The sequence below is a fragment of the Cucurbita moschata genome, unplaced genomic scaffold, assembly GCF_002738365.1.
Source record: "Cucurbita moschata cultivar Rifu unplaced genomic scaffold, Cmos_1.0 Cmo_Scf00010, whole genome shotgun sequence".
Lineage (NCBI taxonomy): Eukaryota > Viridiplantae > Streptophyta > Magnoliopsida > Cucurbitales > Cucurbitaceae > Cucurbita > Cucurbita moschata.
Window position 1 is genome coordinate 1,957,501 of NW_019268526.1, and position 20,217 is coordinate 1,977,717.

General features: G+C 33.7%; 3 protein-coding genes across 5 annotated transcripts in view; all 3 read right to left on the bottom strand.

Annotated features, from left to right (window-relative positions):
* Positions 1-904: 904 nt before the first annotated feature.
* Positions 905-12,421, bottom strand: LOC111448964 (pentatricopeptide repeat-containing protein MRL1, chloroplastic-like). 2 transcript variants are annotated; one of them, XM_023088770.1, is made up of 20 exons: positions 12,012-12,421; positions 10,663-11,386; positions 10,280-10,505; positions 9,988-10,051; positions 9,766-9,910; positions 9,532-9,647; positions 8,876-9,004; positions 8,527-8,700; positions 8,249-8,413; positions 7,833-7,973; positions 6,445-6,544; positions 5,257-5,365; positions 5,081-5,172; positions 4,523-4,613; positions 4,130-4,361; positions 3,929-4,021; positions 2,775-2,823; positions 2,177-2,270; positions 1,341-1,579; positions 905-1,149 (listed from the first exon to the last, which is right to left on the bottom strand). In XM_023088770.1, exons 1-19 carry the CDS (start codon positions 12,333-12,335, stop codon positions 1,345-1,347), a joined length of 3,303 nt encoding a protein of 1,100 aa, XP_022944538.1. In that variant the 5' UTR covers positions 12,336-12,421; the 3' UTR covers positions 905-1,149; positions 1,341-1,344. The 2 variants fall into 2 exon arrangements, with proteins under 2 accessions (XP_022944538.1, XP_022944536.1); XM_023088768.1 differs by having other exon boundaries at positions 905-1,579; positions 12,012-12,420.
* A 657-nt stretch (positions 12,422-13,078) lies between these two features.
* LOC111448611 (aquaporin TIP1-2-like) lies at positions 13,079-15,106 on the bottom strand. The gene is made up of 2 exons (XM_023088292.1): positions 14,874-15,106; positions 13,079-13,897 (listed from the first exon to the last, which is right to left on the bottom strand). The coding sequence occupies exons 1-2, from the start codon at positions 15,021-15,023 to the stop codon at positions 13,079-13,081; spliced, it is 969 nt and encodes a 322-aa protein (XP_022944060.1). The 5' UTR covers positions 15,024-15,106.
* Positions 15,107-18,247: 3,141 nt separating this feature from the next.
* Positions 18,248-20,217, bottom strand: part of LOC111448969 (putative ER lumen protein-retaining receptor C28H8.4) — a 3,154-nt gene continuing 1,184 nt past the window's right edge. The window contains exons 2-6 of one of the 2 annotated variants that reach the window (XM_023088784.1): positions 19,581-19,780; positions 19,166-19,306; positions 18,992-19,072; positions 18,556-18,680; positions 18,248-18,475 (exon numbers count right to left, since the gene is read on the bottom strand). In XM_023088784.1, the coding sequence (XP_022944552.1) occupies positions 18,427-18,475; positions 18,556-18,680; positions 18,992-19,072; positions 19,166-19,306; positions 19,581-19,780 (596 nt within the window). In that variant the 3' untranslated portion in view covers positions 18,248-18,426. The other variant, XM_023088782.1, reaches the window with a different exon arrangement.

Sequence of the window (20,217 nt, forward strand, 5' to 3'; positions counted from 1 at the left end):
AAAAAAAAAAAAAAAAAAAAAAAAAAATCAGGGCAATTGGTAAATATGTTAAAAGTTAACTACCCTTGTTAAAATAAAATTTAACATTTATAACATTATTTAAAAGGAAGAATAGAAAATTATTTTAATAAAGAAAAAAAAGATCACATATATATTTTTTAAAGCTTAAAATGGAACTGTGAAACTGAGCCTGCTTTAGTATGGATGGACTTGTTCATCCAAAACTATGATTCTTTTATAAAATGCATATTCATAGACCAAACGCAAACTACATAAACTTAAATTTTTACAACTCATTCATTTCTACCATTCAAACACATGCTACATAAATCTAGGTTTTTCATCTCTCTATACCGACCCAAGCCCGATTCAAATTTCCAATGGTATGAATCTATACTCGTGAAAAGAAGGAACTAGACATTGTAAAAAATCTAAATTTAATCCAAGAGAATAATTTGATAGCAATAATTTTTCTCCACTTTGACCTTTGACCTCTTGATTGATGAATCGAAAATAGGTTTTAACTTTCATTGAACGAAAAACTAAAATTATGTAGACGATGCAAGAAACATGAATCGTAACTCCAATTCCTCACTAAACTGCATGCTAAGAGAAAACACTTCATTCCTCGGCTTCAAATGAAAGGAAAGCAGATAAACGAACCAAATATAGTTTAGTTTAAAAAGCATCTCCCCGTCATCCTCCTTCGATTTTGTCTCCAAAGAAAGAGAAGAATAAGCTAGGAAGGGGGTCCTAAGCTGTAATGTGAGAAGAAAAAGGGCTAAAATACAAAGGCAAGACGCGCCAGAGAGAGGCACAGAAACATACCCGGATTTCTTTTTTTTTTTTCTTTTTTTTTTTTTTTTTTTGTAATAGCTTAAGTTTTGACATCTTATTCCAAAAATGGAAGGAAAAAAAGATGAATTTATAAAGTCGTCATATATTTTTGCATTACAAAATTTGACAACCATTTCTATATAATGTAAAATTACCTCAGTAAAGGGCAGTAGGAGAGGATCGATTCACATAATTGGACTACCAACTTTGGTGATGAGCTTCTTGACCAGAAATATTTTGTAGTAAGATCAATTCACCACAGCTCTGCAAATTGCTCCTCTCTTCCCATGAAAAGCCACGAAACCAAAAGCTCTATACCGCATCATACATACCCCCCTCAATTAGCATTGCCATTAAGAGAACCAAATAGCCTACTTATTCTAACATTTATGAGGAAGTTCTAGAAGTGTGGCGTGGTTGAACTAAAGTGGTGTGGATAACTGGTTTCAATAGCTTAGATCATCTGGCTTAATATCCTAAACTGTGTTAATGTTTTTGCATACCTCTTTAATCCAATGATAGGTTCCCAGTGCGAATATTACGCTGCTGATGGCTTATTCCTTCTCTTAGACGTGACTGAAATGAGCTGAACTCTCCTGGTTTTCCACTCAGAGAATTGGAGAGTTTTGGCTGTAACCATCTTTTCAAGGCTAAACCATTGATTCTGATTTTTCCACTGGATTCATTTCCCTGGTAGGGTAGTCCAAGTCTTCTCAACAATGCCGCCACTGCTTGTCCGACCCTGTAAGACCATTATATTTGGGTTAATAATATGATCATGTAACAACCCAAGCCCACCGCTAGCAGATATTATCTGCTTTAGTCCGTTACGTATCGCTATCAGCCTCACGATTTTAAAACGCGTCTGATGGGGAGAGGTTTCCACACCCTTATAAGGAGTGCTTCGTTCTGCTTTCCAACCGATGTGGGGATCTCACAATCCACCCCCCTTGGGTCCAACATCCTCGTTGACACACTGCCCGTGTCTGGCTCTGATACCATTTGTAACAGCCCAAGCCCACTGCTAACAGATATTGTCTGCTTTAGCCCGTTACATATTGTCGTCAGCCTCACGATTTTAAGATACGTCTGTTAGGGAGAGGTTTCCACACCCTTATAAGTAATGCTTCGTTCTCCTCTCCAACCCATGTAAGATCTCACAGATCATTTCATCCGTGAGGGGGAAAAAAGGTCACCCTGGAGCATCTTTACAAGCTGAATCTTCCGATTAGGTGGGAATACTGTCAAGTTGCATACTATTTTAGAACTCTTGGCTCAGAAAGCAAAATAAGCAGGCAAAAGAAACCTAGTTTGATTTCATAAGTTACGATCTTTTCACCTTCCCACAAGGTTAATGGTTCTCTCCCCCTTGGAAGAGAGAACTTGTGTCGTCTCATTTGGCATTAAGATCATTATGTTCGGTAACCTTGAACCTGAACAAAAGAAATTTAATCAGAATACGACAATTACTAGACCTCCCTACCCTCAACTAGTGTTAAGTATCTCCTTTTTCAGAATAATAACAATAACTTTATCCTTTTGAGTAAAAAAGATCTCATATAGTAATTTCAACCTGACAAATTATTATGGTCCCAAAAAAGTGAAGTTGTAGAGATCTTTTACTCCAATATTTAAGGCAGAGAATTAAAATAGTTATACATGAGAAGATGCATGACTCAAAAAAAAAATATATATATATATATATGAACCCTTGAAAAATATCTTAAAATCTAGCCTCAACGTCATGAAAGTTTTCTAATTTGATGGCCAGTAATACTAGGAAGAAACAAAGTGGTTAAAATCCATTTAATTTTGCAACAATCTTGTCAAGAAGTTGAAAACAATAAGAATGGGTTTGTGTTATTGTAAACAACAAATAATAACCGTGTGCATTAGTAACTAGAAGATGAAAGACTAAAAATGCGTATGACATTTACCAGCGGCAAGCCGATGTTTGAGACCTTTCAAAACTGTCAAGAGGTAAACCTGGCAGGATTTTAATAACAATTTCAGTCATGTATGATACTATTTGTGAATTGCTTTTCACTCATGTTGAACATATTCTACTCAAAAGATTGTGTTAGTTAAAACTGTTGGAAGTAAACGGAAAGGCAAAACTCATAGGATCATCAATACTGATTTAACCAAGATTAATATGTAATTTTACGAGCAGAAAAGGACCACTTGAATCCGCACAAAGAAAAACAAGCAATAAAATAGAAAATTGACTGCTGCCATTTTTCACCTCCATAACATTCAGAAACGAAAAACCAACTAAAATTGCAAAATCAACGAAAACTGAAAAATCTTTGTGATGTTATTTCAATGCAGGTGCCATTTTTCTTTTTAATCTTTTTCGCACTTTATGGCGTTCATCAGTTACCTCTTCTCTTGGGCAGAAAACTTAAGACAGCTGAAAGAGAGAATCTGTCAAAACCAAGACTTGCCAGCTACGCCCTCTTCTTCCTAAACCCATACTCTTTTCCTCTCTCGCACCCTCTTGACCAAATATGAATTTATGTTAAGTATGTAGCTGCCACCAAAGACAAAGGGACACCTTCACCCGGATGAACAAAAAAGAACCCCTCCCTGAAGGATGTACAAGAACACAAGAAGTCGGGACATGGGGATGGAATTGTTGATTGAGCGAGCAGGTGAGAATCAAGGGTTACTGCCTTGAAAATTGTATTGGCTTGCTCACAAATGGCTAATAACCAGTCCGGTAAGTAAAGATTTAATAGGTCCCTATGCAACTAGCCATTTTCCAATTAGTGGCTGTGCAAAGATTTTTGAGGTGTCTACATTTCTTTGGCAGACGCCTCACTATCACCCAGTTAAAAGGATATCTCATTTATGTACAGTCAACTGCCTGGTCTCTACTGAATTTTAAGGGTCATCTAAAACTATTTTTAAATTTCATAAGTAAAATGTTTACTTTTTACAACTCGAGAATCAGTTGATTCCTAACACAAAGTTCAATACAGGTAAGTATAGTTTTTTCTAGTGCTTAATAATTCCAAAGGGCTACATAATTTCCCAATTAAATAATAACTGGTAACTCCAATTTTGCTAGGTGAAGAAACAATCTTACCTCAGCTGTATGAATGTGCAACTCCTTGACATCTACAATAATAGGACTTCCTTTGAGGGATACAAAAGGAGCAACTCCAAGTGAAGCAGCTTCCTATATTTTGTTGGGGTACATATAAAAGAAAAATCAGATCTTTCCAACGATTTAAGAATTTGAAAATTTTCAGCAAGATTATGGAACCAGCTTCATATTTGGACAGACCTCCAACAGTGAAAATGCGCGAGGGTCATATTCACCAAAGCCATCTATCAAGGAGCAGAGATTCGAAGATCTTGATGAGTCAGCACATACTCCTATGTTTTTTATGAGTCTGCTTTTTAAGGCGGGATCATGAGGAATCTGCAAGCACCCCAAAACTTGAGATAAAAGTTCAATGCTAGGAACAATTCCGGCTTCAATTATTTCCCGGTACACCATTAAGGCCTGTGCTGTCCTGAGGAAAAATATTTTGAATGGTGAATAATCTCACAAGTAGTGGTTTATGATTGTTAATATTAAAGTACCATAAGATGATTAGATAAGAAGCCCACATAATATTTCAGTTGACTACAAAACAACCGTAGTAAATGGATTACAAAAGTCGAAGAGTCATACCACTTACTATTGACTTGAGGCAGTTTAGAGTCATGTGACAAAAGTGATCTATCAAGGGCAGAGGGCTCTGCAGTTCTTCGTAAACACATGCCTTCAAAAATATCAGATTAAGGATTGGTTAAAAATATAAAAAACTAACTAATTAACTAGAGCGATAAGAGTAGTCTATCAAGGGCAGAAGTAGCATTTCTTCTTTAGCACATGCATGTCATTGAAAAGATTCAAATGAAGATTAGCTGAAGATGCAAAAAATCTAACCAATTAAAAGTAGCTTTTCAGAAGATATAAGGCAGAGAATATTCTTGAAACTCGGAAATGTAGGGCATCAGAATCAGAGACAGAAAAGGTAGTTAAAATTCATGATAAGTTGAAAAACGTGCATTCTTTTATTCTTCTTTACAAATAGGAAAATCCATCTAAAAGAAAAACGCATATTGTTGTTCATAAACAGTTGGTCAGCAGACAATATAACAGTTAGGAAATTATAAAATAGAAAAGACAGTGGATTTTTTCATGATAAAAAAAACAGGTGTAGACAATTGATTTCTATCGACTTACCAATTATGCACTTATACATAGTTAAGGTTGGCACAATCCCATCCTCTTTGGCTTGAGAGAGGAGCATGATGGCAATTTCTAAATCGTCATTCCTACAGATAATTGAGAACAAGATGCTAGTGAGAAAAAGGATTAAATTAAGGTCGTTGAAACAAAACTAAGCCAGTTGTACTCACCTTTCACTTGCTGCCGTAAGTATGGAGTATGTAATGTTGTTTGGGTAGAGTCCTAATCCCTTCATTTCAGTTAGAATATCCATAGCCATTTGTAGTTGTTTCCCATCACCTGTAAGTGAAATTCTAATGCTATCTTATAGAAGCAATGCACATTATTTTAACTGTAGATAATTGTTAGTTGTAATTAGTTGAAATTGAAGTCTTTATGCACTGAATGTTTCACATCTCATTAATTGACAATTGAATTTGTTGCTTCGACCTGGCTCATCATTGTTAAATGCATTCTTTCGATAACTTGGGAGCTGATTGAATTCTGAGCTTTTATTCTAAAATGATAATCAATTTCTGAAATCCAAAACACTTTTAGATTCAAACTGGGCTGGGAATCACAAAGATTCACGTTTTATCACTGTATTTGTAGTTTCTTAGGCTCTAATCCAGTTCCCTGGTCTACTTAGAGCCCATATCATTCCTAGAAACTCAAGGGAAGCTGAATTCAGGATGTGACTGCCACTGGTCCTAAATTTGATAATGACTTTAGCAGACTCTACAGATGTTTACAGCTTCGAACCACCTAAAAACTCACCATCCAACTAGCATAATATTTCCTTCCCCCTTGAGAAATGTTGGTTCGTGCATAAACTGTGTAAAATAATGGTTATTATACATTTTTAATCCCTCGTGTGTCTCGTAATATTTTGTTCTACTATAACTTTTTCATTACAATTTAGTTTCTATATTTTTCATAGATATAATAACCAAATCCTTAGACATCACAAGATGGGGAGTAATCTAAGGATGTGTTTTTAAGATCGATTATTCCAATGAGCCAAGAAACAAAAGATGTACACACGGAATAACAAAAGTTAATTAAGGGTATTATTAAAAAAATTCACAACCAAGATAAGGGTAAATTGTTAGTTCAAGAATATTCTTTAATGTTGGGAGCTTAATCATTGAACCTTGAGAACTACTGATTACTAAATCATTACAAAAAAGAAAAAGGGATAAGGACCAAAAGTCAATACAAAGACTAGAAATGTATTTTGACAAAAAAGAAAATTTTAGAGAAATCTAGAATACCAGAGCTGAAAAAGTGATGACATGAGGCTTATGTTTAAGTATGATAAATCATAACGAACTTCCATCAGAATATTGAGCATAGAAGGTAGTAAAAAAGGGACATACACAGTGCAGTTATTAGTGCATTCACAGTTGAAACAGTTGGCCTCAATTTCATAGACTTGAGATCCTCATACAGTTCCAACGCCTTCTGCCAGTTTTTAGCCTGAAACAATGATTGGGAAGTTTTTTATTGTCACAGTTAATTCGGTAACACAAAATATTAATACTCAATTTCACTCCGTAGTCAACTATTAGAGCCTTAAGGAAAAATATGTTGGTGCCAATACAGCACAGATGCTTCCATAAATAAAACAGCAACAAATGGTGAGCTATACTCTGTCAAAATATACTTTATACATTCATATTACCAGTATCATATGTGGAAAAAATATGATTACAGGAACCTAAAAGGAAGCTTTTGAAGTCAGGATAGAGTTCGTAATATATCAAACTTTACAGAAATTTTAGAAAAATAATTAAATAATATTTTTTTAAAAATGCGAAAACAATACTGATTATCAAAACACCACAAAACAAAGAACTAAACATTTCCAAGAGAGTGAGATAGAATCAATTCATACAAAAAAAAAAAAAAAAAAAAAACAAGTGAAACCCTAATTTGCCTTCCAATATTCATTCAAATACAAAGTGCTGTCGTTTTACAGATTAGGCTTGATTAATATAGTTTTTTTTAATTAATTGGCTGGGGAGTCTTTGTAAACATAAAACCCTCTTGCAATTTCCGTTCTTTTTAATATTATTTAGTTTATTATTAATCTGTTTTAGCTGTATAATTTTTTTTTGTTAAGATATTTCTATTTTATATTCTAAAAAATATGAAATTTGTTTTTTACAACATTTAGACTTATAAAATATTATTTATATATTCTCGGATAATGAAATTGGATTTTTTAATTTAATAAGACCAGACCAGCCATATAAAATAGATTTTTTTTTTTAATTTTCTTTTTAAATAGTTCCCGTAACATAATACCCTTTCCAAAATAAATAAATAAATAAAAGATTTAGATATAACAAACAAACAAAATTTACTTTTCATTACTATTTTTAGCCAAATAAAATATATAACTTAAACCCGCTAAAAAGGATGGTACCAGTAATTAGCTAAAATTATATACGTGTATTAAATAAATAAATAAATTAATTAATTAATTGTAATCTAAAATATTTAAGATTTAAAGTTCCATATATTTTTTAAAAAACTAAAATGAGAATATTAAATTATATAAAAAAAATCTGATTTTTTTTTTAATTTTGTAACATAATACTACATTTTCCCAAATAAATAAATAAATAAAAAAGATTTAGATTTAGATATAACAAACAAACAAAATTTATTCATAACTATTTTTAGCCCAATAAAAAANATCTAAAAATTCCCAGCATGCTTGTCAATAATGAACAAAAAAGAAAACAATTAAAACACGCACATTGCTACAGGCACCCATCAGCGAACTATATGACACAATGCCAACACTTAACCCCAGTGTCTTGGCTTCTCCTAATATTTCAAAGGCAGCATCCAGCTTACCAGCATGGCCTGCAACATCTATTAATGCACTGAGAAAAATCTGCATGAAATATTAAATAGAATCAGCACACCCTGTATGAATCAAAAACTAGCTGATACAACAGTACATACAGAAGACTGTCCAAAAAACTTGAAAGAATTCTTTCTTCAAACTTTTCCACATGTTACAGCCAGATCAGTCGTTTAATATTCTGAAACCACTCCAACATAAATATTCAAAAAGAAAAAAAAACGCTGAGATGCTAACTTATTGTCTCTATTCTGAATCATCCATGATCCAAGCAAGATGTACTTAACTCCATCTCTATTACATACCTCATCAGGTTGCACTCCATTCTTGGTCATATCTTGATATACACTGGAAGCAAAGTCCCAATCACAAGATTGACTGCAACAATTAACAGCAATGGTGTAAACCTCTGGTGTGCCCTTAATCTTACAATCATGGATCATCTTATACACTTCTCTTGCCCGATCAACCTATAAGAAATGCATGGTTTTTCTGCTCTTAAAACCAACCTCATCAACCTAACTGGAGAGAGAGAGAGAGAAATTGAATAACAGCCAGAAATCTTTAATTTGATGAAACATACCTGACCAGCATTTGTACATGCCTTGATCAAAGCACCAATTGTAATATGATCAGGCTCTATAGGATGTAGCTCAGCCCCCATTTCTGCCAGCACATCAAAAGCACGATCCACCGCTCCTGACTGACCACATGCAGTTATAAGTGCATTGAATACAACTCTGTCTGGCTTCACGTTCTACTGCACAGAATACCTTATTAGCAAGAATTCTTATTTTTGTTAGAATACAAAGTGAACATTCAGCTTTATGATAGAATATGTTGCATGCCTTCGTTTGAATATCCACATATACAAGTAACAGATAAGACCACATAAAATGAGAAAAAAGGAACGACAAGATCTGTGGTCATACCTTTGACCTCATTATTCCATACACGCCAAATGCCTTGGCCACTTGACCTGCTCTTGCACAACCATCAATAAGTGCCCCATATGTGTGAACATTAGGTTCCACTCCAGTATTAACCATTCGATGGAATACCTAGAAGCAAAAATCTCAGGATATTCAATGAAAACAGGAAACTCATGTTGAAACATAAAAAATTTCATTCAAGTATTCAACAAAAGAAAGAGGAGGAACAATTTAAAAGCATGTTCCATAATTTTGAAGAAGCAAAAGTAAAAATAAAAAGGAAAATCTTGTTCAGTATTAGAGGAAGTAGTTAAGATGTCAGATGGAGCAATTATAAGAATGAGTGATATTCAAATTTGCTGCTAGCAGAATTTCAGACTGACAGGAAAGACAAATACTTCAACCGTCATTGTTTAAAGTACTGAAAAATCAGTGCATTTTCTTTCCAAATAGAGTTGAGTTAAACGGATATCAATAACAGGAGGTAAAAGTATTTTTACAAAATTCAGTAGTGCAAGATGACATATCAATAAATCAATAGAAGCTTCATTACATGTAAGAAATGTGTATTGGAAGTACATTAAGAAAGCCCAAATGAGATAGTCTAAGCATTAGTGAAATCTAAGAACAGGTAGCCAAAATGAAAGAAACCATACTTCAAACATTGCATCCACTTTTCCACTTTTGCCACATGTTGAGATTAAAGTAGTGTATAGTTTGCAATCTGCTCTCATTCCAGCCTCCTGAACAAGCCGCATGACTTGAAAAGCGCCTAAATTTACAATGCATATATTATGCACCCTAAAAGAATGATGGTTGTAAATAGATGAACACTGAGATTGTTTCCAGACAGAAGTAGTTAAATGATATTAAAGAATACATTAACTTACTGTCAGAATCTTGAGAACTTGCACATACAGACATGAGCATGTTAAATGTACTCAACGTGGGATTTGGAATAAGTATGGTGAACTGAAAAGCTTCCTGAACAGCCTTTTTACTCTTGCAAATATTGAAAAACTTCCCATGATAAATCTAGAGCCAGAAAACTGGTTAAATTAGTTGTAATTCAGATCTAAAAAATTGATTCTAAAAATTTCATCACATTTTACCTTATTCATATCCAATAAGCCTTCTTTTTCCATGTCTTGAAGTATTTTGATACACTCGGGCAACCTGAAAAACCACAAATAAGAAATAAGTTACAAAGATTTTCAGAAACAGTTGAACATACAAAGCAATGCAGACCTATTATTGTGATTGAGGAATGAGGGGTATCCTGGATTTTTTTTCCCCTATTTCATTCATTTCAAAATAATCTTAATGTAAATCATCAACCATACAACATGAGACAGCAGAGGAGTGATATTGACTGCACAATACATGAAAGAGAAACAAACTTACCTTCCACCTTTCAGGCATTGATTGTAGGATTTAAATTGATCTACATGAAGATATTTGTAATGAACATGCTTCCCATTTGGATAGGGTAACCCATTCACAACTTTTCCTTTATGCAGACTGGGTTCTTTTCCTTTCCCATATCTTGAAATGTCGTTGCCTCCAGATATTTTTCTGTTTCCTGAAGAACCTTCCTTATATGCAACAGGTACATTTCTTTGAACATACCCTGAGTTGTAAAAACATTCGCTACTGAATTGAAAAATGGAATAAGGAGATTCAAAGATTTTTCAGGAAATAATGTTGGGATATAAGAAATAAAATCATATTTCCTGCCTATTCAAAGAAACAAGGTAAGACCATCATGATCCTATTGTAGCCACTACCTGCAATGTGCAGAGAATCATCTGGTACTAATTCTGCTCCTCTCGAGACACCATTAATCATCACTGAAGAAAAATTTCGGTTGTATAGATGAGAAGTTCGAGAAGTTTCTGTTTGACTACTTGACTCTGTGTCTTCATAGAACATGTAAATATCTTCTCTAGCCGGTTCTTCAATTAGAAAGTTGGAACTGGTAAATTTTTCCTCTTTTACAGGCTCACCATCTGCTTGGAAATGTTGAGTCACTGGATTATATACACTATATAAAGGACCAGCAACAGGTGGAAGCTCCGTTGCATCAACCAAAACAGGCAAGTCAGAGTGGGATTTGACATGAGATCCGTTCAGTGGTAAGTCAGTCATGTCATTGGGAAACATAAGAGGCTGTAGGACCCGAGGTTCAAATATATCAGAAAGAAGAGAAAGATCTGCCGCTTCACTTTCATCTGATAACAGAGAATCACTATCCTTAGAAGTAGTAACTTCAGAAACAGATGGCTGCAATGATTCGGTGACACTGGCCTCCTGTGACAGAACAGATTTTTGAAGCTGCAGAACAGTCTCTTCTTCCCCATTAGAACTTCTCTCTTCAGTTCTATCTTTAATGGCTATGTTCTGCTCTAAAAAGACGCCATGGTGCTCCCTAAAGCCCATTATCTCACCATCGGCAGACCAGTTGATGTCTCTACCTAGTTGAGATAAGGCAAGCTTTGTAGGTTGGGAACGCTGTGATTGGTACCAGATCCAGAGAACACGTTATCTCCAAAATACAATGGCTGATAAATCAATCAAAGAAACTAAATTGTTGAGCCCATGAAAATCACAGACGTCAATTTACATTCAGATTTATTGCATGAGACTTCGAATACCATGATTTGCTCCAAAAATAATGGACTAAATATTATAAAAATTCCATGACGTGAGTAAAAGCATCTTCAAGGAGTGAAACTAAGGATTCAGTAGATTGTTAATAAGCTTACTCAATTATCAAATATTAGAAACAGTGATGTGCCATTAAGTTCATCGAACAACAATAAAAATTAACTTTGCAGCGAAATGCTGCTTTCAGTTCGATGTAATCCTAAGTAAATTGTCAACTGTACAACCATGGTTGCAGCTGTTGCATTGATCTATCTCTCGATCAACTGAATGATCCTATTATACCTCGCCTACGAGAAGACACGACTTAAAATGAACGAAACAATGCGAGATAGACAACAAGAATCATTCTCTTGAATCTCGAGTATGTCCATTGATTTTCCTAGTACAACTACGAAAAAAAGCATTTACCAAATTGCGAACAAGAAAACAACAACAACGAAGTAATTCCAAATCGATTTTTCCACCGTACCTCAACCGCATTCTTCTTCCTCCTATTGAGTTGCATGTAGATGAACGAGACAGCAGAGAAGGTAACCACAGCAACAACGATGAGAGCCGGATTCGAACTCAACGTAGCTCGGAAAATGTACCTCGGAGACTGAACAAACAAGCCAGCCTTCCTGCACTTCCGACGAGTGCGCAAGGAATCTGGCGGGCGGAGATTATGACCACCGCCAAGGAATTGCCGGCGAACGAAGCGGAGCCGAGAGTAGGAGAAGGAGGAAGAAGAATTGACAGGAAGACATGGATTGAACATCAGTGATTGAGGCTTGGAAGAGAAGGTGACCTCCATGGAAGAATGGAACAGCGAAACAGAGAATGAAGAGAAATGGAATCGATGAATTAAACAGAGGATAGAGAGAGAGAGAGAGAGAAGCGTCGTTGTGTGAGAATGTGTACCAGTGGTAGTATGGAGCTTGCTTTCGCTTGGCTGATCCACTGTGTGCTGACGTGGAATTTTCCTTATTATTTTTGCATTTTTGGGGAATAATGAAAAAAAAAAAAAACCGCTTGGTTCTTTTTATGGCTGATCCACTTCGTGCTGACGTGGAATTTTCCTTATTATTTTTGCATTTTTGGGTAATAATGAAAAAAAAAAAAAACGGTTTTTGTTTTCCAAGAATAATTGTATATCAGTCTCTGTTGCTGCTGTCGTGTAATAACGAGACGATAAAACAAAAATTCCAATTTATTAAAAAAAAAACAAAATTATTTAATTAAATTCAAATATTTAAAAATTTATTATTCCATTTATTATCTGTTCAAATTCAAATATTTAGTATCAAAATGTTAAATTTTATTTCAAAAATTTATCAAGTTTATTAAAAATATTTTTAATTGGTAAGTATAAGTATAATTTAATAAATATTAAATTTATAAATTTTATACCTTTATTATATCTCAAAATTTTTAAAATTAGTTTAATATGTAAATTTGTAATTTTAAAAGTTAAAAAATTAATAATTCACAAATTTAAAAATTTAAAAACTAAATTAAGCTATTTTTTTTTTTTCATTTTGCCATTCAATTTCAGATTTAAACATTTTGCCCTAATTTTTCCTCCAACCTCCGGCGGCGGCGCCACCGCCAACAACTGCCGGCCATTTTCAAAATCCCGATATCCCCCTTCGCTCCAACCAACGGCGCCGTCGGCAAATTGACCGAAAATCCATAATAAGCCACACACGCCGCAAACGGCCCCACCCAAAACACCCAATGCCCCTCCCACAACCGTCCTCCTCTCAACACCGCCGGCCCTAAACACCTCGCCGGATTCAGCCCCACCCCACCGTACCCAGCCCGCCCTGTAATTGTCGTGGAGACGAAAACCGCCACCGCCGAACTCCCCGCGATCATCCCGCACACCATCGGCAGACCGAGCCGCTCGCTCATCTTCTGGTCGAGCACCACCGTCACTCCGACATAGAGAACCACGAAGGTGCAGGCGAATTCGAGAACCAGAGCCGTGGCGATACCGATGCCAGGGGTGTCGCCGGTGCCGTGGATGGTGCAGCCGCCGAGAGAGTACTTTTCGGCAACATCGGGACTCATTGCGTCCTTGATTAGGAGAAAGGCTATGATGGAGCCGAGACATTGAGCGAGAATGTAGACGGCGGCGCGAGTGAAGGTTATGACGCCTCTTAGGGCAGCGATGAAGGCGAAAATGGGGCTCAAAAAACCGCCGGAGAGAGGGAAAGTGACGAGGAGGAAGAGGAAGAGGATGATGAAAACGGCGATTGGGATTAAGAGCTTTGGATCTGATTCGTTGGATTTCAAGCACGAGACGATGGAGGTTGTTAAGCAAAACACCAGTAAGGCTGTTGCTACGAACTCTGTCATGGCCGCTTTCCACATCTGTGTTTAAAATCAACACGTCATTTTTTATTCTTAATTTTTAAAAAATATCTTTAAAAATACTTTATAAATTTTTTTATAAACTTAAAAATACAAAAATACCCTTAGATAGTATCGCATTCCAAAAATACCCTTTGATAGTATCACCTTCCAAAAATACCCTTCATCAGTATCACGTTCCAAAAATATTTGGGACATAATAATAAAAAATATAATGGTAATTTATAGACGATTTTTTTTTTACTTTAATTTATAAAGGTGTGTTAATGTTATTTTTAAAATTTTAATAATAATTTTTAATTAAAAAATATTAATTAATCTTTCTACAGTTTGTATTTTTAAATAGTTTTTGTTAAAATATTATTAAAAATTAAAAATTATTTTTTAAATAAAGTAGTATAACCTTTTTTTAGATTTTTTTTTTTTAATTTAAGGTATTACCTAAACTTTTAAAAATTTATAAATATTTTTTTAAGACATATTACAAAAATTTAGCATATTTTTATTAATTTAGCTAAATATAAATCACACAAGATTATAACTATTTAATCTTAAAAATTAATTTAAGATTTAATAAAATATCTTACCCTCATAAATCAACCAACTAATTAGAAAGGAAGAATAGAAATTAAAATGAAATTATTACAAATTTAAAAATATAATAACAAAATTGTTACCCACTTAATTTTTTTTTAGATTAAATGGGTTACAAATAATTAATAGAGAATAATTTAGGATCAAATTTAAATTCATTAATTATTAAAAAAAAAAAATCAAATATATCTGAAACATATTAGATATAACTTTACCGTTAAAAAAAATCAATAAGTATGAATTAAATTCGTAATTTAAATAAATCATTACGGTCGTATAAATACCCGAATTTCGGGATGCAAAAGATGATTTTACCCTTTTCGAACGACATATAATTGAAAGAAAAGTGAAAGAGGACATAAAATACACGAGGGAAGTAAACCTGTGGTGAGAAAAGCTCATGGGCACCAATGTAAAGAAGAAATGTGGAGAGAAAGGAGGCGTGATCTCCACCGGAGCTTCCTCCTCCGTCGTCAACCGGCAAAGCAAGCCCCTCCTCCTCGGCAGGTCCAGTGGCCGCCATTGATGGCATCCAACCAACACCTGTCGGCTCCTAAAATTAGGCACTCAAATTGATAAACAGACAAGCTTTGTCTTTTAGCATGGAATATTCATTGTTCTCTTGCTAACAAGGAAGCATTGCTTTGATCAATCAATCAATTTGGATGGTTTTAAATACTATTCTTTTTTTTTTAATGATTTGTTTATTTAATAGAGTTGACATTTAATTTAATTGAGTTTAAGAATAATTAATAAACATTAAATTGATTTTAAATGAGTAGAGTCGTGTTTTTTTTTTGTTTTTTTTTTTTTTTTTTTTTTTTTTTTATTTGATTTATTTATTTATTTATTTTTATTATATGTATATNACATATTACAAAAATTTAGCATATTTTTATTAATTTAGCTAAATATAAATCACACAAGATTATAACTATTTAATCTTAAAAATTAATTTAAGATTTAATAAAATATCTTACCCTCATAAATCAACCAACTAATTAGAAAGGAAGAATAGAAATTAAAATGAAATTATTACAAATTTAAAAATATAATAACAAAATTGTTACCCACTTAATTTTTTTTTAGATTAAATGGGTTACAAATAATTAATAGAGAATAATTTAGGATCAAATTTAAATTCATTAATTATTAAAAAAAAAAAATCAAATATATCTGAAACATATTAGATATAACTTTACCGTTAAAAAAAATCAATAAGTATGAATTAAATTCGTAATTTAAATAAATCATTACGGTCGTATAAATACCCGAATTTCGGGATGCAAAAGATGATTTTACCCTTTTCGAACGACATATAATTGAAAGAAAAGTGAAAGAGGACATAAAATACACGAGGGAAGTAAACCTGTGGTGAGAAAAGCTCATGGGCACCAATGTAAAGAAGAAATGTGGAGAGAAAGGAGGCGTGATCTCCACCGGAGCTTCCTCCTCCGTCGTCAACCGGCAAAGCAAGCCCCTCCTCCTCGGCAGGTCCAGTGGCCGCCATTGATGGCATCCAACCAACACCTGTCGGCTCCTAAAATTAGGCACTCAAATTGATAAACAGACAAGCTTTGTCTTTTAGCATGGAATATTCATTGTTCTCTTGCTAACAAGGAAGCATTGCTTTGATCAATCAATCAATTTGGATGGTTTTAAATACTATTCTTTTTTTTTTAATGATTTGTTTATTTAATAGAGTTGACATTTAATTTAATTGAGTTTAAGAATAATTAATAAACATTAAATTGATTTTAAATGAGTAGAGTCGTGTTTTTTTTTTTTTTTTTTTTTTTTCTTTATTTATTGAGATTTTGAAATGAAAATTCTTTTTTCGAATTTATAATATGCTCGTATTATAATATGGATATGTGGGGGTATATTCTATTTGGATAAGGTATTTCTAAGCGTCGGAATTGTCCTATCGTGTCTCTTTTGATGCCCTTAAAATCTCCCATTTTCTTGTCTTATGTCATTTTTATAAAGAAAAAAAAAATAATTATTAATAATGGATGTTTATGAGTATGTGGATTGCACACGAGAGAGAAGGGAAATACGCTAAATTAATAAAAATAATTTGATGTTTTAAAAGTTTCAATAATATTTTTAAACTTTAAAAAAATATATATATCTTTAAAAAGAAAATTTAAAATAACCTTACCATAAATTTGTATTTAAAGGTATTAATAGTTTCTTTTTTAAAAAAATAATAATAAAAATACACTTAAATTTTAATAAATTTTTCAAAAATACCCATAAATTTTTAAAAATTTCATTTAATACTCTTAAAATTTTTTAAAAACTTTAAAAACACCTTCAAGCTGAGACTTTTTTAAAAAGTTCAAAATACCATTATTATTGGTATATAGAATGAACTATTAATGCCGCGGTTAAAAAATACTCATAAACTTTATTAAAAAAAACAACATTAATATCCTTGAATTAAATAAAAAAAATTAAAAGTTTGATGATGATCAAGATCTTTTTTAAACTTTTTCTTATAAGAATGGTATGTTAATGTTATTTTTAAAATTTCATAGGTATATTTTTAAACATTATACTAACAGGTTTTTTTAATGCTCATTTAAAGTGAGATCGTAGGAATATTGCAAAAGAATTTGTTATAGAAAAAACTCAAGTTTATTCATCGTTCTATATGAAAATATTATCACATGGGCATGTTCCATGCTCACTTATGTGAGGACAATGAAACTTCGAGCTCGAGTAATCGATATCTCACGCTATTCTTCATACAATCTCAACCTTGAGGGATGATTAATACGAGCACGAAAAAGCTCTTGAGCAATGAAATTTGTTTAAAAGAGCATTTTTCATGCTTGCAAGCAAGCATGGAACAGACTCACATAAAGGAATACCCAAACACTTGAGCATGCTTCATACTTGCTTAAGCAAGCATGAAGTGAGCTCATTTTTCCTATATGAGTACGAGTAGACTGCTGCAACAATGTATGCTTCGTTCTAGTTTTTCAGTTTCTGTGGGATTTGTTTTACCTGCAGAGAAATTTGAAGCTGGAGAAATATACAAATATGGAGGAGTTGTGCCTGTTCTATGGGGGTTTTTTAATGTTCGTGAGTGTCTGAACGAGTTTTCTTGCATCTCGACGATTCTCACAGAACAACCATGTGACCCGATGGATAACTTCTTTTGAGGTTTTTTTCTTAACAAAAATAATTTTTTGTTTGACACACGCTTGTTTAATACTGAAGGGAAAATTCATGTACTCTTAAAAGCTAGAATTGATAGGTCCTATGGCTGCTTCATCGTACAACTCTTGGAAAAGGCAAAAAAGGAGATCAAGTTGGCTCTCGTGTATAGTTTGATGGACTACAACTCTTTTGGTTGAAATGCGTTTACTTCATCTTAGTCAAGTGTGAGATCCTGTATTGGTGAGAGAAAGGAACGAAACACTCTTTATAAGAGTGTGGAAAACCTACCTAGAAAACGCATTTTAAAAACTTTAAAGAAAAGCCTAAAAAGGAAAGCCCAAAGGAGACAATATCTGTCAGCGGTGGACTTGAGCGGTTAGATCAAAATCAAGTGCTAGTTCAGTTAGGTAGGAGGAGGAAGAAAGTCGTACAGGAAGTGGAGGAATGTAGGAAATTCATAGTCGAGGGCAAACAAACGAGTTTGTGGTTGAAGTTCATTCATTTATACACCAAATCCAATCCCCAGATTTCACACTTCCATGTTACCAACCAAGCAAGCAATGAACTTCTAAGGGTGTATGAGACTTCTACAATAAGTAGTGAAATTTGATATATCATTAATCTTCTTGAACGTTGAACTTTACAATTCAGCCAAGGTGATTTCAGGTCATAAAACAATATCAACCACATACCCACAAACATGTCAAGAAAAGAACCTGGCCTGGCTATGGACAAAAAAGGCACATGGCACGACATCTGTTCGGTCACACCACTCCAGAAGGGAGTCGGAGGACGAGCTGTCCCCCCAAAACGCTGCAAAATTTCAAGACAGAAAGTTTAGCATCGATGAGAAGTTATTGGTCGAAATAACCAAATAAAAAACAAGCGCTAACCTCTTCACATAATAGTAACAGAAGTCAGCTAGGATGAAAGTCTGCACAATTTCTGAGATCAGAACCATAGATGGCCATAAACCATGACCGAGAGCTACGAGAAGATGTCCACGACTATCCAAGACCTGAATATAGATAGAATAGAAAGCAATGGCATCATTCATCCATAGCAAATCACAAAAGTGATTTTGTAAACAGAAAAATAACAAAATATGGACAATAAGTTATAAAGAGCTTTAATGTGGTAGGTCCAATTAATATGAATTCATTTCGAAATGCGTTAATTCCAACAAAGTTGGAGAACAAGAAACCAGAGCAATAAAATATCAAGATTGCAGATTTTCTCAGTAAATTTTTACCTATAGTATTATAAATAACAAAGTAAGTACAGATACAAACCAGTGCTAGAACAAAGAGGAATTATAGACAATCAAACCTGGAGAACCCAATGAGCGCAGCTAAGGAATCTTGCAATACCCAATGCAAATACATAGTGAGCAGTAAACGGTTCGACGATCTGAAAGTTGAGGGGAAAAGTTTTGCATTAACTCCTCACCAAATTTGTAGTTTTGTAAGGCAAGTAAATTCGTTTCATTAACCAATATCGTACCTTAGTGTTCTGCATCACTCGCAACTGGGGCAATACTGAAACAGCTTCCAAATACACACAAAATGCCCAGAAAACTCTGTTAACAAAGTAATGAGAAGTTGATGGATGAATGAGTAAAGCCAATACAGCACAGGGTGCTATCTGCATCCAAAATATAAAGGCAAGGTGTTTAATAAGCCACATTCTATACGCATCCAACTCACTAGTCCTGCACAAAAATTACCAAAACTTTTTGTTGTTTCAACCGCCACAAGAATACATCAATGAAATTGCTCCTTGGAGAAAAGAACTCATGAGGTTAATAGAAAATCGAACAGAAATAAACCTTTATATATTTGGCGAGGTCAATTTAAAATCCAATTGGTTAGTTTCTCTCAAAGATTGGGAAGAAGGAACTTAAAAAACAGAACCTTACCACAAAATATAATGCAAAGTTGTCCTTATCCTCCATGTAGCTCGACTTAAGTTTGAAACGGATCATATATATCACCCAGAGGGTTGTGGCCAGTGTTGCTAAATCTAATAGCGTGTGTATATCATACTCCATAACAAAACTACAATACAACCTCACGGCTAAGAAGATAGCTGTTAATTCCTGAGACTTGAGCGATATTCCTGCAAAATCATAATAGGTTCCGCTATAGAGAACATCCAGAGCAATAAATAAGAAAAAAGAAGCAACAGGATTACCCAGTTGATTCCAAACAACGTGATTTGCAAGGGAAACCAAAACTAACATAACTTAAATGACATGGAAACCAAAAAAAAACCTAAGGTCTTATTTGATAACCATTTAGGTTTTTGGTTTTTGGTTATTGAAAATTGTGCTTGGTTTCTCACAAGTTCTCAATTATCATGTTCATCTTTTCCAAGTAAACTATTGAATTCTTAACCAAATTTTTAAAACAACTTGGCTTGAATTTTGGAAACGCTCTTACAATGTAGACAATAAAATAAAGGAATCAAAAGGTGAAGAAATGTTTATAAGCTTAATTTTCAAAAAAAAAAAAAAAAAAAAAAAAAAAAAAAAAAAAAAAAAAAAAAAAAAAAAA

Excerpts from the sequence above, each read along its gene's own strand:
- LOC111448611 (XM_023088292.1), bottom strand. The coding sequence starts at position 15,023 with ATGCCATCAATGGCGGCCACTGGACCTGCCGAGGAGGAGGGGCTTGCT. Across the intron at positions 13,898-14,873 it reads ATGAGCTTTTCTCACCACAG|ATGTGGAAAGCGGCCATGAC; the intron begins GTTTACTTCCCT and ends TTTTAAACACAG.
- LOC111448964 (XM_023088770.1), bottom strand. The coding sequence starts at position 12,335 with ATGGAGGTCACCTTCTCTTCCAAGCCTCAATCACTGATGTTCAATCCA. Across the intron at positions 10,052-10,279 it reads CAATGCCTGAAAGGTGGAAG|GTTGCCCGAGTGTATCAAAA; the intron begins GTAAGTTTGTTT and ends GTGGTTTTTCAG. Across the intron at positions 5,366-6,444 it reads TGCACTAATAACTGCACTGT|GTGATGGGAAACAACTACAA; the intron begins GTATGTCCCTTT and ends TTTCACTTACAG.